The 15,871-nt window shown below is 39.5% G+C and overlaps 1 protein-coding gene across 1 annotated transcript in view; it reads right to left on the bottom strand.

Annotated features, from left to right (window-relative positions):
• Positions 1-3,124: 3,124 nt before the first annotated feature.
• Positions 3,125-15,871, bottom strand: part of LOC101875294 (dynein heavy chain 5, axonemal-like) — a 158,839-nt gene continuing 146,092 nt past the window's right edge. Inside the window, exons 74-76 of the mRNA XM_034061888.1 lie at positions 10,628-10,836; positions 4,976-5,197; positions 3,125-3,663 (exon numbers count right to left, since the gene is read on the bottom strand). Coding sequence (XP_033917779.1) covers positions 3,445-3,663; positions 4,976-5,197; positions 10,628-10,836 — 650 coding nt within the window. The 3' untranslated portion in view covers positions 3,125-3,444. The remainder of the gene's footprint in view (positions 3,664-4,975; positions 5,198-10,627; positions 10,837-15,871) is intronic.

The raw sequence follows: 15,871 nt of genomic DNA, 5'->3' as shown, positions 1-15,871 counted from the left end.
TTTCCTATCATTATCGTTATCAACCAGCCACAGCCTCAGGGATTATGAGACAGACACCCTTTGGAGTATGGAATGCTGTTTATTTGCAACACTTGGGAGTCAGTGCCCTGACATCAGATATGTTTGTAAACATGACCGCTACACTGACATGAGGTGCAGGACTGTATTGCTCTCTTCATTCTCAAATGGAGTTGCCTTCAAAGCACTTATCTAAAGCAATGTTAGTCATTACTATCTGTGTGAAAGAAACTTGTACAATATTGCCAAACGCTGTATGATTGTATTTATTATCTCAAATTCATTTTAACAGCAGAGCATAACTTGGTTATCTATATACATTGTTTGAGGACTCTCAGCCAATTGTTAATCTACAATTTAAATATAACTAGTTTGATTTCAAACATTCTGCCTGCCAGTTCTTTCATTTAGCCTGGTGTACATCACATTTGAAGTGGGACAGCTTTAGCAATAGTAACTAGGGACCATTCGTTGGGGAAGGTCAATGTTATACTGTGCCAGTGACATTTAAAATCAATGTTGTCAGGCTGGAAGCAGCAACTCTACTGAATGGAAGGGCAGCATAGGGCAAGAGAGAGAGACAGGGAGAGGAAGACACTTCTTTCAACAGTAAATTGCACATCCTCACTGTACTGTAATTACATGCAAAAAGGAAAAAAGGTTTTGCTTATAAGACAGACTGGAGGGTTTGTCTGGTTATTCTTCTTACTAGTTATAGGATGTCTTTTCTGGAACCAGGAAACTGTATGTTCTTCTTCAGTGAAATCCTCTCATTTGTCTAGTTCTTCTGTAATTTACCTGCATCTATTCTGCATGATTTTACTTTTTCCTAAACACATAAACAGGATTTAGTTACTGAAATGAAAACGTCAAAGTTCAAAGAAGCTATTTCTTTGCATTTTTATACAAGAGAACACTAAGTGCTAGAACATAACTGTCCATAGATTTTCTTTATGTAGCATTTTGCTTATTTTACTTCACAAAGAAAGGAAGTGATGCAGTTCCATGAAGTTTACCATGTAACACTGTATGTAACCTCTATCAAATATGTGGTTTTTAATGTTTACTTCTAGACTTAGCTGTTCAGAGGGAGTTCTTCAGGTGTGCAAAGCATTTCAATGTATGCTTTTCATCTGAAGTTATTATCAATGTTACTGACTTGAATTTTACATCTACAAAGACCTCAAAGTTAACTTACTCCATATTCCCTCCTACAGGTAGAGGACAGGGAGAATTCATGGTTTAAGCTGAGCTGGTAACTCAGCACCACACAGCTGTTTGCTCACACCTCCCCATTTAGCACCCTCTGGGCTGGATAGGGAGGAGAATTGGAAGAATGTAAACCCCACGGGTTGAGAAAAGAACAGTCCAATAAAGTACAATATAACACTAATAATGATAATGATAAGGGAAATAACAAAGGGAGAGAATATAAAACTAAAAGGGGAAAGAAAAAAAAAAACAATAAACACAAGTGATGCACAATACAATTGCTCACCACCTGCCGACCAATACCCAGCCCAACTTGAGCAGCGATCTGGGCCTTCTGGGTAACTCCCCCCATTTTCTATACTGGGCATGACATACTGTGGTATGGAATATCCCTTTGACTAGTCTGGGTCAGGTGTCCTGTTTCTGCTTCCTTCTGGCTTCCCCTGCCCCTCCTCACTAGCAGAATATGAGACTGAAAAGTCCTTGATCAGGGTAAGTGCTACTGAGCAACAACTAAAACATTGGTGTGTTATCAGCATTGTTCTCAGACTAAAGCCAAAACACAGTACTGCAGCAGCTACTAGGAAGGAGAAAAATAGCTGTGACAGCTGAACCCAGGGCAGTAGAACACTACGGTTTACAACCTCAGCTTCTATACAACAGCAGAAATTTTGAGACTAGAATTCTTCCCTTTTCAGAATTTCCAAGAGCAGTGAATTTAATCCCAATCCTCAAACCAAAAAATTCTCAATGAAATTGGCTGGTGTACAGCTGTACTGCAGGGAGGCCTGATGTGTCTCTTTTGAACAGGTGGTTTCACTTGGTAAAATAATCTTGCTGGCACTCCTTGTGAAACAAGTGTTGCTCCCGGCTCAGTGGGAGAAAGGGACCCTGTCACTGTCTGCTCTGTTTTCCAAGAAGAAATCTGGCACTTTCTGCTTAGTTGTGGGTGGGAGTGTGAATAACAAACTTCCTCACCAAAGGAGTCCTGCAATTACTGTCTGCAGAGTAAAACTAGTTATGGGAAAGGATGAACTAGTTTCTTAGACACCAACTGAAAAGAAATGGAAGTGTTTATACAGAAAATCAGTGTTTACAAGGAGAAAAAAAAGTGATTAACAAAGCACCCACTGCAAGCCCTTCTTTCATAACATCCAACAGCAATTTCTTTTGCTTTGAATTTGTGCTAGTGACAAAAGACAAACATGTTTTCCGCCAATACGTGTCTGTCTATTAAAAGAGAAATAGCAATCACCCTTCAGTTACAGGGTAGACAGCAGTGGTCATAACAAACAAAAATTACTTCTGCTATTTCAGGTGAATCTATTCCCAGAAATGGCCTGTGCATTTTTCTTCTATTTTTTTACCTAAACTGGTGCAAAATATGGAAGAGAAAGCAGTTACGAGGTTTGAGTCTGCAGGATTTGGCACTAATGCCGATGGAGCAAATACTGATAGAGCCAAACTGGTGTTCATATGTGTTTACCCTAAGAGTGCTGAAACTTTTTTCTTGCTGATACTGGAGAGGTGCACATCTTACTTAATGGGCTTTATGTTTAGAAATAGGTTAACACACGCAAAGGCTACTACTTGTGCGAAGATTAACTCACCTGTTTGCACAGCTCCTATGATCCCATAAACAAGTGACTATTCAAGGAAATGGTAGCATCCATTTGTAAAACCACCCAGAAATTTTACAAATGTAAAATCAAAGGAACTGTGCATTGGAGTATTTGCAGATAAACAGAAAGTTTTACCACATGTTTAACTCACTTGCCATTACAACTTTAATAATGCTATGGATGAAAAGTTTTCAACTACAAAGTTGGATTTTAAAAGAATTATATATTGTATGAAGAAGAAAAGACAAAACCTACAAAAGAACCACCATAAATGTTGAAGCAGTTGTCAGTATCATAAGCACTTTTTTCTAGCTATTCCATTATGATCAAGCTAGTTGATTATATTCTCACTTGCTTCGTAACAGTTGCCAAATTTTACACCTGCAGTTGTTTTCCTTCTGGTATTTCCAGGATAAATACACTTAGTATTTTTGCTGTGAGCACAGTAAACTGATCTATGAGCAATTAACACAATCACTTGCTAATTCCCATACCCCTGGGAAAAGGTAGCCACCACTTTGACAATAACAACTAAAGTCTTACTGGCTACAGATTAATCTTCGTAGGTGGCTCTTTTTTAATAGCTCTGTTCTTATTTTGAGCTGCAGAGTAGTGCAACCCCCCGTAAAGTCCAATGATCAGGATTCTGCACTGTTTTCAGATTCAAAGAGAAAATGTATGTCAGATCTGTTCTCCGGGGCTTTTTGTAGACTGGGCAGGAGTACACATTTCCTTGTTGCTTCTTTGGATCAGGTAGTGCTGTTGTGCTAACGGCATACACATGTACTACAGGAAGACTTGTGAACAGCACCTGAGAATGTTAAAAGAGACACAGGGCTCAGCATTAGAGAAGCAGGATAGGGTGTCTGAACTCCAAACACTAGAACTAGATTCAGTGGTAGCCTTCAGCAAAAGCACCAGCACCTCAGCAGAGGTACATGTGTCCCATGCTCACTTCATATTGACCCCAACATAAAGCCAGTGGGCAACTCAGGGACAACAGACATCTGGAAGCCTGGAAGAAAGAAAAGCAGCAGAAGCCTGGAAAACTGCACACCATGGAAGTAAATGGAAAAATGACAGGGTGGTTCTAGGAGAGAAAAACAAAGACCATTATCTTGTCCCATCCCTCGTCCTTTTGGCTGCGTTCTCTATTTTTAACCCACCTCCTGTTCCATGAATGGCAGGACTGAAGCTACAAACATCATGCTGCCTTTAGTTAGCCTCCTTGATACCTCTGCACTGCTGGCAGTGGACAGTCAAAGTTCCAAAATGCCTCTTGGGTATTATTCCAAACTAGATCCTCTCAGGTCTAACAGCAATAGAAAGTATTCATTGCCTGGGGGGAAAGAAAGACTCAAACCCAAGAGCAACATGGAAGCTTGGTGAACACTCCAGAGCACCTGGGTAAACTCCATGTTTGAATGTGTATTTTGGCAAAGCAGGCAACAGAAGCTACAGCTGGCAAGGTCTGGTTTAGAGAAGTTTGTTATCAGCCAGATGCAGAAGTGTTTTACCTACAAAGAGTAAATACATCAACTCCAATTCCAGGACAGTTATCATTGATTTGGCAGTTTTCCCTGGGTGGTGACTACAGCATCTAATCACTATTCCATAGCTAGATATTAAATCTGCTTAGTCACATCAGGAAAATATAACTTCATGCATGGATAACTGAGGGTAAGCCCAGAACTAATACTCTTCTTCCTATTCAAAAACAAACGTCAGGAGTTTCTAGTCATCCAAACAGTGACCTTCACAGCAGCTGTGATCAGACCTAGTCATGGGCTTTGGAAACTGTGGTAGGGTCCCACTTGGTCAGTCAAAAGAAGGTTGACTGGGGGATGCACTATTTGACTCAAACACAGCTGTGTTTCTAAGATCCCTGAAGCCAAGAAGCCCAGCATCTGTTTGCCATAGTGCAGTGCATCCTAAATAAATTTTCTGAGAGTTTTCTTTATTTGGTTCTGCTGGGTAAACACTGTCCTCTTCCCACCCCTGTTAGTGTTCTACTCTCTTAAAACCTGTTGTGAAACCACTGCTGCCCGCACTCAAAATGCCTCCTGGTGTTCTCTGAGCACACCACATTATGTCACAGCTTGTCATGCTCACTTCATGCTTACCTTTGGTGCTGACTCCACCAGCTTACTGTTTTTGCGGTCCCAACCTGCCCCTTCAAGGAAAAGGCCATATATATAAACCCCACCAATGTCAGCAGGAGGAGGGCCAACAACATCTTCTTTCATCATCTTGGTCACTTCATTGTGTAAAACAACACTGTCGAGTGCCCAGCCTTTTTCTAAATTCATGCGAGTTGTCTCTTGCCTCATAGCAGTTAGGAATCCCTAAGGAGATTGATATGACATAAAGGGTTTAAAACAACCTTCAATTTATCCATTTCCAACCTTTTTTCCTATATAAGTGACATAAGCAGTATAAAACCTCAAGCCACATGAATTTCATGTACATGTAAAACTAAATTCAGTATTGTAAATTCAGTGCTTTCCTACACTTTCCCAGTCCCATTATTCTTATATACTTGGTGTTCAAGTGGTAGTGCTAAGAAGCCACCATGCTGGTTTATGTAATACTTTGGAAGCTTCATGTATCACTCACCTCACTTCACATGCCTATGTACAACTAGCCAGATAGAGAGAGGCTTACAAGGCTGCCTGATTAATGTGCTTTGTGAGGTTTCAAATGCAGATAATTGCTAAGCCACAAATAAAACGGGTATTTTGTGTGCTATATTACTCATTTTTTCTTAGACCAACATTGTGAAAATGCTTTTCAGTTAACAAATCTTGAAGCATTTTACAGAACACAAAGAAAGTACAAACTGGAATTACGCAATTAAATAGTGAAATGCCTCCATCAGTTTGCTCAGTGCAAAGCCTTAATATACTACAATAACATACTATTGTAGACAGCAGCAAGATAAACTCACAGCACTTCATCATAGAATGAAACTAATTCTCTGTTCCAAAGAACTACAGTCTCATGATACAGTTACAAGCTACCACAAGAGAAGCCAGGCTGAAGATGCTAGTTATCTTCTCTCATATAACTGTTCACATGCGCATATACTGCATCACATAGGAAGTACCTTATTCCTAAAAGAAAAGAGAATGAACTGCTCTGCACTTCCAGGGGACATGCTGTAGGTGTACACCTTATCTCACCTTATGGAAAACCATTCCATAGCCAGGAGATGAATGAATGAAATACTAAAATTGAAGATGAAAGAACAAGAGGGACTTGTTGAGAAGGAAAAGTACGAAAGAAGAAGTTTCAGGACACATTTCAGAGCAGAAAAAGAAGGTATCTGGAGACAGAAAGGAGGGAATACAGAGCCACATGGGGAACACACAAAGGTGGGTATTAAAGAGCAAACAGTACATCTAGGAAGAAATCAGGAGCAATAAGGGAATTGGACAAGCTTTTTATTTTTCTTCAGTATTCACCATGCAGGATGCTTGGTTGAGCTACTGTTAGGGCCAAAATGATGGAAAGAAGTCAGATACAGAAGCATTAGTACACTGGTCTACTGAACGAAGAGGCCAGCCTCTGGCTGCTGAGGTTGGAGCTCTTGCTACTCTTGTCCTGGGTTCATCAGTAAGTCATTTTTTCTCCTTCTTAGTAGCTGGTGCAGTGCTGTGGTTTTGACTTTCAGCCTGGGAACAGTGCTGATAACACCGATGGTTTTAGTTGTTGCTCAGTAATGTTTAGTCTGACCAAGGACTTTCTGAGTCTCATGCTCTGCCAGGGAGGAGAGGAAGCTGGGAGGAAGCAGAGACAGGACACCTGACCCAAACTAGCCAAAGAAGTATTCCATATCACAGCACATCATGCCCAGGATGTAGAACTGGGGCCAGTTACCCAGAAGGGTTAGATCACTGCTTGGTCGGGCTGGGTATGGGTGGGCAGGTGGTGAGCGGTTGCATTCTCTTCCTTTGTTATTTCCCTTATCATTATTATTATTGGTGGTAGCAGCAGTGGTTTGTGTTATACCTTAGTTACTGGACTGCTCTTATCTTGGCCAGTGGGAGTTACATTCTTTTGGTTCTCCTCCCCATCCCTCTGGGAGTCGGGAGAAGGAAGGGAAGAGAGTGAGAGAGCAACTACATGGTTCTGAATTACTGACTGGACTTAAACCATGACAATGTGCTAAGCACTTTGTAGCTATACCCTTTAAGTTATGAGAACATGAGATGACATTTATGAATTCAGATGTTTCAGTTAACTGACATTGGTTGCTTTTCACTAATATCATTCCAGAGACCTCAGGACAAGTATTTTAAAGAGGTTTTGTGATAGCAGAGATAATTGTAATTGCATTTGAAATAGTTGGGAACTCTAGCACATAGTTAAGGGAGACAGGATTAAAGTTCTCCTACCAGAAATGTCATTAAATGAAAGCAGAATCCTTGTAGTTAATTTGTGGAATTTTAATTTGTAGGAACATGCTAGAACCAATAGCTTAAAATACAGTGTTCACTGCCAGAAGGCTCCAGAGGGCTACTGGATCCCAGATAAATTGAAATATTCAAGAAAGAAGAGCCTGAAGAGAAGAGGGCAGAGCAATGACTGTATTAAGAGAATCAGTTCAAAGGCACTGTGGGCACATTGGAATAAAAGTAAGCTCAGAGCTGTGAGTTGTCTTCAGGAATAAGACTTAGATTGCAGACTATTCTGACAGAAATTGCAGGATCTATATGCTGTCTGCAGTGGGACTTGTAACACTGCTCTGCTCATTTGAATGAATCCTAGGCAGTGTTTAAAGACTACAGCTGTGAGCTGAAGGCCCAGCTGTGTATCCCAGAGTGGGTGAATAGAACAATAAACAGCAAGAAAAAAATTAAGTGACTTGAGGTGACATTGTATGGCTGAGGGCTTATCTCTACCCAAACCCCCCTGACAGGAACATAATGGACCACTTGCCATTTTTTTGATTTCCTTGTTTGGGTGTTGTTTTCTTGTGTGGGTTTTTTTGTTTGTTTGCTTTTTGGTTTTTTTGTTTGTTTGTTTGTTTTGGGGGGAGCATGTTATGATTTCAGAAACAAGGAAAATTATTTCTTTCTTCACCTGCCTTTTCCTGAATTCCTGCTCAATGAAGGCTGCTAAAGCTTTGTCCCTTTGCCTTCCAACAACCCATGCAATCTAACCCTGAACCTTCCAGTGAGGGAGAAACAGTCATCCCTGGAAGCTATGACAAAAGATATGGAAATCCATTCAGTCTATTGCTTTCACAATCATATTCTCTCCTTTACCTTGCTTAGGTGGTTCCTTATTTTTCACAGCAATCAAATTATGACAGGTTTACTAGAATTAAGTGGGCACTGAGGAATAGAGACATTGTACTTCATATCCTTATTAGTATTCACATTGCTTTGGCATCTAAGGGTCTTAGAAATAGGCTGAGGGTTCATTATGCTAAGTACTATGCAACCACAAAGACAGTTCTGCCTCACAGGTCTCAAAATCCATATATAGTGGAAATGACAGCAACTGGATACAGTGGTGCAAACAAGGAAATAATAAAACAGTATCAGCTGCAATATGGAAATTGGGAGGTAGAACTGGGATATGCATAGTGCATTTTATATTTTTTTTTACCAAAAAGTCCAGTAACATCAGATTAACTTCCAGGAGTGAAGAAAATTCACTTCTTGTTTTCTTCGTCCCAGCTATCTTGGCCTAACGCAGATACACAGAGGGAACTGGATTTCTTTTACACAGAAGCCTGAGCCTGCCCTCATTTGTATCACTATAAATAAAGATTAACTTCTGTGAAATTACTGAATCTATCCTGATGTATAAACAGTCCAAGAGAAGGCAGAGTCAGGTCCTATATTATTTTTTATTGCCAGAATGCCTTATTCTCCTAGGGCTGTAAATCTACTTTATTGCCTTGTGTTATCCATGGCATTTATCCATTGACTATAAAGCAAACACTGAGATCTATGCAAGTAGGCAAATTACAAATTACTTAGGAGCTGCATTTCATCTCACAAATAAAAGGATTTTTCCTGACAGTTTCTCAGGCATTACAAACTAGTCATTAGAACCACAGCAGTAATATTTCATCACCTCAACTTGCTTGAGAAGATAAATATTCTTAACATAAGAAACACTGATTTTAAACACAGTGATATGACTATTAACAAAACAATAGTTAATTAAATAGTAAAGGAGTCTTTGCTCAGGTGACTTTCTTGTAGAATGAGCCACTTCCACAGCTCAGGCTACAGAAAATGGAGACTACAATAACCATCTGATTCTTAAACTCATGATTGTCATCACAAATACATTTTTAAATCAGGTAAGCATATCTCATTCTGGGGTTTTTTTTTGTCTGCACACTACGTATTTAAGGATTTTTAGACCTATGTGCTATCAAGTGTTTGATTTTTGCATAGACCACTTACTGTGGTCTATGAAATCACAACTTGTTAGGGGATATTTTACTCTGATTATTTGTCAGCTTTTTTGAGAAATCCAGATGTATACATCCAAAAGAAAGCGGGATACCTTATTTGGGCTGGCAGAATTTCAGAAGTGACAAAACCCCAAAGCACAAAAAAGCTAGCTAAAATGATCAGTACAAAGTCTGTATCAGCTTCTGCTCATCTCTAATGCAAAAGCAAACACCAACAAAACCAAAAGCCTGTTAAAGTTGGATGCAACCTGATCATTGCAAAGCTTAGTTAGGAACATTTTAGAGTGTTACTATCAATGTGTTGTTAACAAACCAAGTATGGAAGCGTAAGCATTTTATTAAAACTCCTACTCCTCTCCCTCATACTTTTGCTTGGGAACTCTTTCCTCAGGGATTCTGTGACAACACTTCCATGCTATAAAGTGTTATCGGCAGACAGCTGACACAGACAGGAGAGATGATAGATGGATATTTCCCAGCAGTAGTCCTAGAGAATATTTGCCAATGCTGCTTTCTCTATTCTAGGCAGCTGTTTCAGCTAGCTTCTGCATTGCTAACAAGTACTGAGATTAAAATAGATCTTTAAAATAGCTTTTGCTAAGGCTTCACAGGAACCTGCTGGTTGGATACTCTCACAATGACTCACTTCCACAACTCTCACTTCCCACAAACATCTTTGAATCATGAAAAGCTTTAATGAATGTGTACAGCTCTGTAAAGACACTACACATCACCTAGGTATGTATACTTTACCTCTTTTAACTCTGTTGTCAGCTGTTCCCTTTTTTGTCTTTCATTTTGTGCCAGGTTTTTATTTCAGATGGTGCAGGCAAGAGGCTGGTTTTTTTTCCTATGTCTCTGCAGATTAAGTCTGGCACAATTCTGGGGTGATATAAATAACAAACCTTCCTTTTCAAGGACCTGATTTGCAAGGATTGAGAGCCAAGCCCAAATCTCTTCTTCCTATGTCAAAGTTCTAAAACTTATCTTTTCTTGTACTCAAAGGAATTTTCATGCAATGAATGAAAAACAGATTACTGTAACAGAGGAGGGGGGGAAAGGATGATAACACTGAAATGTGAAAAGATGTACTTACTCAATTTCCACACTATAATTAAACCAACCAGAAGATGAATTCTATTATTTCAGTAAAATTATTTTGGTCTAGCAAAAATTTTTAGTAGATGTTGATAGTAATTTATCCTGCATTTATGCTAAAAAATGGAATTTAGATTATACTTCAAAGAGTCACGATTGAGTCAGCTTGAAATTCTTGCAGGGTTTAATTTAACTGTTACATAGGAGTTAGTTAGAAAGATTGATCTGGCAATCTTACCTGTGGATTAAAGAATCCTGTTATCCAGAACTGGTTTGGTCGACCATCCCGCAGCCAACAGCTGAACTGCTGGTTTCTTTCAAGAAGCTCAGTAAACCAAAATCCTAAAGTAGCCGACTCCCAGGAAATCCTAAACCATAGTTTTGGAATTCTAGCATCATACATATTATCTAAAGCATCTTGCAATTCTTCTGACATAATTATGGTTCCTGGAAGAGAAAGTAAAACATTCAGAAGGAACTTTTCCCTAGCTTGCAGAGGCAATTAAAACTCCCAACCGACATTCTGAATCTAATAAATCCCCCTTTGTTCTGCTTTAATTGCACACCTGTTGTACTAAAGTCTTATCAGTTTGCACTTAATTTGCTCAAACTTGATTCAAAGTTAAAGGTGACAAGATAAATGATATTTCGTCTGTTATTTTGATCAGAAATAAAGTGGGTTTTTTAAACAGCTCCCTTTCCCTCATACATATTACTTATATTCACACAGTGTTTGGAATGTGATTAATCATTTAAAACTCTTTAATATATTTTAATGGTTCCTACATACATGATCAATGATAGAGATATACTGTGTAACTCATCTATATCTTAAGCATGTACTGACAATGATTATATTCAGGAAATTCACTGTTATTAATGAAAGATAACTTTGTGCATTTCCATTAGCAAGATTCTCAGTGGGAAAGTGGTACATAGAATAAAGCTAGAGGCAAGAATTCTTTGGGGGTGGGGGGAAGGTAGTGCCAGTGTGTACTCACATATTCCACGAATAGTACTGTTGTGCCCATTAAAATATTGACATTTATGAAGACAATAAGTTTTCAGTGACACCATTCCATGTGCTGGAAGTTCCTATATTGTCAGTTTGTATTCTCAATAGTACTGAGATCTGGCATATGGCTGTGCCTTATTTGCATTATAGAAGCTTTTTTTGGAAGCTTCCATTCTGATTAAATGTTCATGTAATATCCATGTTCAATGTACCATCATACACACAGCTGCTGTAATTGCCATAAGGGCCAAAAGAGATACCAAACAGAATTAGGTGCCTTCTACCACAAAACATGGAAAGGGAAGTGCTCTAGGTGACTGCAAACAACTGCAATGGCCCATCCAAACATACCTGGAAGGAAATGTGGCCTGTAATAGGTAAGCATTTCACATCCCTTCCTTTCATCGAATTTGGCAGGTCCCCAGTTCAGAGGAAGAAGAATAATATCCAGAAACCAAACACCAGCCTTTAATTTAGAAGCCAACCTAAATACTTGTATAACATTTTGTGCAAATGTGGTACTTTCTACTGTATATCAATCAATGTCAAATAGGCTTCAATTTCTTCTAGCATGAATGCTAATGACCTGCTCTCATTTATATGCACCTCTTTTTGTGCAACAAATGCTATAAGAAAACCAGCAACTTTTACAAAACTACAAATAAAAACTACTGCCTGTCCCACATTCTCTGTAATGTCTTCACAGTCAGGTTCAGAATCATGTTTAGGTATGGCTAAGAGTCTATTATAACACAATTAATAAACCTTCTCTTTGGGTATAAATCTCTGTAACACGCAACCGAGAGCACCAACATTTAAGAAAGAAGTCACTTTGTGACTTCTGTGTCACCTCCCCTTTGCCTAGAAAAATGTAATATTCCATCATGCACTTTATTCATGCTCTGGAGGCAGAAAAAGTGAAAAAGCCATGCAACACACTTTGGTTTCAAGTCGGAGCAACTGTAGGGTGGGCAGAAAACAAGTGTGGCCAAGAAGGCAAATGGCATCCTAGGGTGCATTAGAAAGGGTGTGGTTAGTAGGGCAAGAGAGGTTCTCCTCCCTCTCTACTCTGCCTTGGTGAGGCCGCATCTGGAACATTGCGTCCAGTTCTGGGCCCCTCAGTTCAAGAAGGACAGGGAATCGCTTGAAAGAGTCCAGCGCAGAGCCACAAAGATGATTAAAGGAGTGGAACATCTCCCTTATGGGGAGAGGCTGAGGGAGCTGGGTCTCTTTAGCTTGGAGGAGACTGAGGGGTGACCTCATCAGTGTTTACAAATATGTAAAGGGTGGGTGTCAGGATGATGAAGCTAGGGTTTTTCCAGTGATATCCAGTGATAGGACAAGGGGCAATGGGTGTAAACTGGAGCATAGGAGGTTCCACGTTAACATCAGGAAGAACTTCTTTACTGTGAGAGTGACAAAGCACTGGAACAGGTTGCCCAGGGAGGTTGTGGAGTCTCCTACATTGGAGATATTCAAGGCCCGCCTGGACAAGTTCCTGTGTGATGTACTCTAGGTTACCCTGCTCTTGCAGGGGGGTTGGACTAGATGATCTTTTGAGGTCCCTTCCAACCCTTGGGATTCTGTGAAGAGCATCCTGTTTGAGCCCTGCGGATCATTAGCATCCAAAGTAAGTAAAAAAAAAAACCTTTTAATCTCTGGTTCTTTCTTGTTTTCAGGGTGATGCAGCCAACTTGCTCCTGCAACAAGAGTCATGAGAGAGCTACATGTTCTCCTCCATTTTTGTGGGCAGGCTGGAGCTTTTCAAACACAGAGGTACAACTAGTTTCTGCCCCAAAGCATAATGAAATCTCTTAGGATGTCTGCCCATTATGACTCAGAGCAGCTGCTGAGAACACTAAGCCAGAGTGTTCTCAAGGATGAGGTATGTTCACAGTTCTGGCCTTGCCCATGTAGCTGCATAAATATTCCTAGTGAGTGGGTGTCATCTCTGGCAGTAGGCATACAGTGCTTGAATTTCAGCACTAAATGACATTTGTGGGTGTTGGGACACATTCCTGCAGCTAAAATACTCTCATTAAAAAAAAAAATTGTAAAATAAAATAGTTGTCAGAAATAAAATCAGTAACACATGAGAAAAACTGTGTTATCTTTCTGAAGAAAGGTGATACAGGTATTTGAAAAACTACATTTGATAAACTGAATGAGTAGCACAACCATAGGCTTCTCATCTTTAACTTCTGAGAAGCTTGGAGCACTGGTTATCATACGAAGAGACTGAATGTCCTATGAACTTAACATGACAGGCTTGAATGTTTTATGAATCAGACAGGCCAGCTGTTTATAACTTGGTTATTTTAGGGTTTACTTTGTGAAATTCCCTTTCTTGAATGGAACAAAGCTCATCAGAAAATGACTGATGAAAGGCCAGGTCAGTTAAAGACATCAGGGTATTTCCATGCTTCAAAAATAATATGTACTGTAGACGTAATGTTTGCACAGTATACACAGTTTGGAAATCAGGATTCCCCTTTTTCATTGCCCTAGATTTATACTGTCTCACTTCTAAACCACATCTAAATATATCCAATTGCTGTGTAGTGAGTAGCCAAATAAAGCTATTGAGTTCTGATGATAACTTGATTTTATTGTTAATTAGTGTAAATAGTCTGTTATTTCAAACTGATCTGGTTTTAGGGTGATTCATTCAAAGAGATATAATGCCTTGAATGCACTACATCAGGGAGTTGCCCCTTCTTCCTAGCATACCTATCACAAGCCGAATCTGAAAACTGTGGAATTTGTAAAATCTGGGTCTAAATTTTTAATTGCACATTTAGGAAAGCCTATATCTGGACTAGCAAGCTTGCATATTTCATTTAAATGAGTGGATAAAGTAAGGAACAAATGAAGGACCCTAAACTCCACCATGAACCAAAAAAGGCTCAACAGAAAAAAAACCCAAAAGAAGTGACTGGTTCTCTTCCCACAGGCATGGATGTGAATCTAGAAAAAACAGAATAATTACGTAGGATACAAATTAAATGAGAAATAGCTAGTCTTTTCATCAACTACAGTTTGTGTATAGCTGACATCATTATAATAGGACTGGAGACTACCCCTTGAGGACAATACTTGTTAGACAATGAGTCTGTTGAGCTAGCCTTAACAGTACACAGAGGAAAAGCTCAGTGAAAGCATCAATCCATTCTTGACTGTCACAGATGCAACTATAGAAGTTGATCTGTTCAGCCTTTAATCCCTGCTCAAGTTTACCTCCCAAGCAACCAGTTTTGTTATTCAACCAGTCTCTCCTTGCCTCCACCACCAAGCTTAACAACCTGTTCTTCACTGAACATGTTGAAGAGAAAATCCCATCATCCCATCTTGCTTGTGACTTTATCAGCTTTCCTCCCTTTCTGCTTTATGATAACAGATAACTTGATTGTGCTTTCCACAAAGAAAGCATGATTTACTTTTCCACCCAAAGGTACAAGGTATACAGAATACTAGATGAAACCAATAAAAGCTAATGTATGTTTCCCCATACCTAAAACGATCTTTTTTTTTGCAAGCTTTAGGATGTTTCTGCTATCTCAGAATAGATATCACCACTGCTTTGCTCAAAGAAGTCAACTTCTTTGCTTCAGAAAGTTCTTTGGGTAATTTCTTCTTTCTTCATGGGCAGCACTTGGGCAATTCAGCATTTGGAGGTGATTCCTAGGAAATTCTCAGAAGCTCATTTAACTTCAAGATGCTGTTTTAATCCTAAGGCCCTCATCAATTCATTACCTCCTTTTGCTCCTGGTCTCCAGAGTAGTGAGCAAATCAGACAGCCGAGCCCTGCAAGGCACAGCACTCTCTCCATTTTTACCTGTGGACTGTGGTATTCTCTCCAGCTGCACTTAACCTTTGCCCCTGTTCTGCTTTCTGTTTGTTGCCCACTTTCTTTTTCTGGTGCAGAATCTTCTGATTTAATTCTTCAAGACAGAAGAGATGAAAGGAACTGAAAAACTTGAGTAGCATGCACTTTTTTACGTAGAAAAGTACACAGATTGTCTGCAATATCTAATTCCTTCAGTCAGTGAGAATGCAATTTGAAAGTAACCTTGCAAATTGTTCTGAAAGTTTACCAGCTCCACTTCTAAATGCACTTGGCTGCACCCAACAAAGGGCTCAAAACAAAAATTTTAAAGGAATAATTTGAAGATGAAACTTCAAAACTCCCCAAAAGTAATAAAAGTCACTACCTTGAGCTAAAGTAATAGAATGGGCAGGTAAACTATTCTCTGTAGTTTGTCTTAAATGTGTGGTGTGTGTTTCTAAACCATTTTCCTAGCCAGCATCATGGCAAGCATACAAAACAGTTATTAAGAAGTCCAGAAATAACATGCCACACATTGTATAAAGCAACAGGAGGCATTCTGGCATTCTTATCAGGATGAGAAGTAAATAAAATCCTCATCCAAAAGTGGAACACACAGATGATCCCTACAAGCCTTACAC

The sequence above is a fragment of the Melopsittacus undulatus genome, chromosome 1, assembly GCF_012275295.1.
Source record: "Melopsittacus undulatus isolate bMelUnd1 chromosome 1, bMelUnd1.mat.Z, whole genome shotgun sequence".
NCBI classification, from domain to species: Eukaryota; Metazoa; Chordata; class Aves; order Psittaciformes; family Psittaculidae; genus Melopsittacus; species Melopsittacus undulatus.
This window is presented reverse-complemented; position numbering and strand designations above follow the sequence as displayed.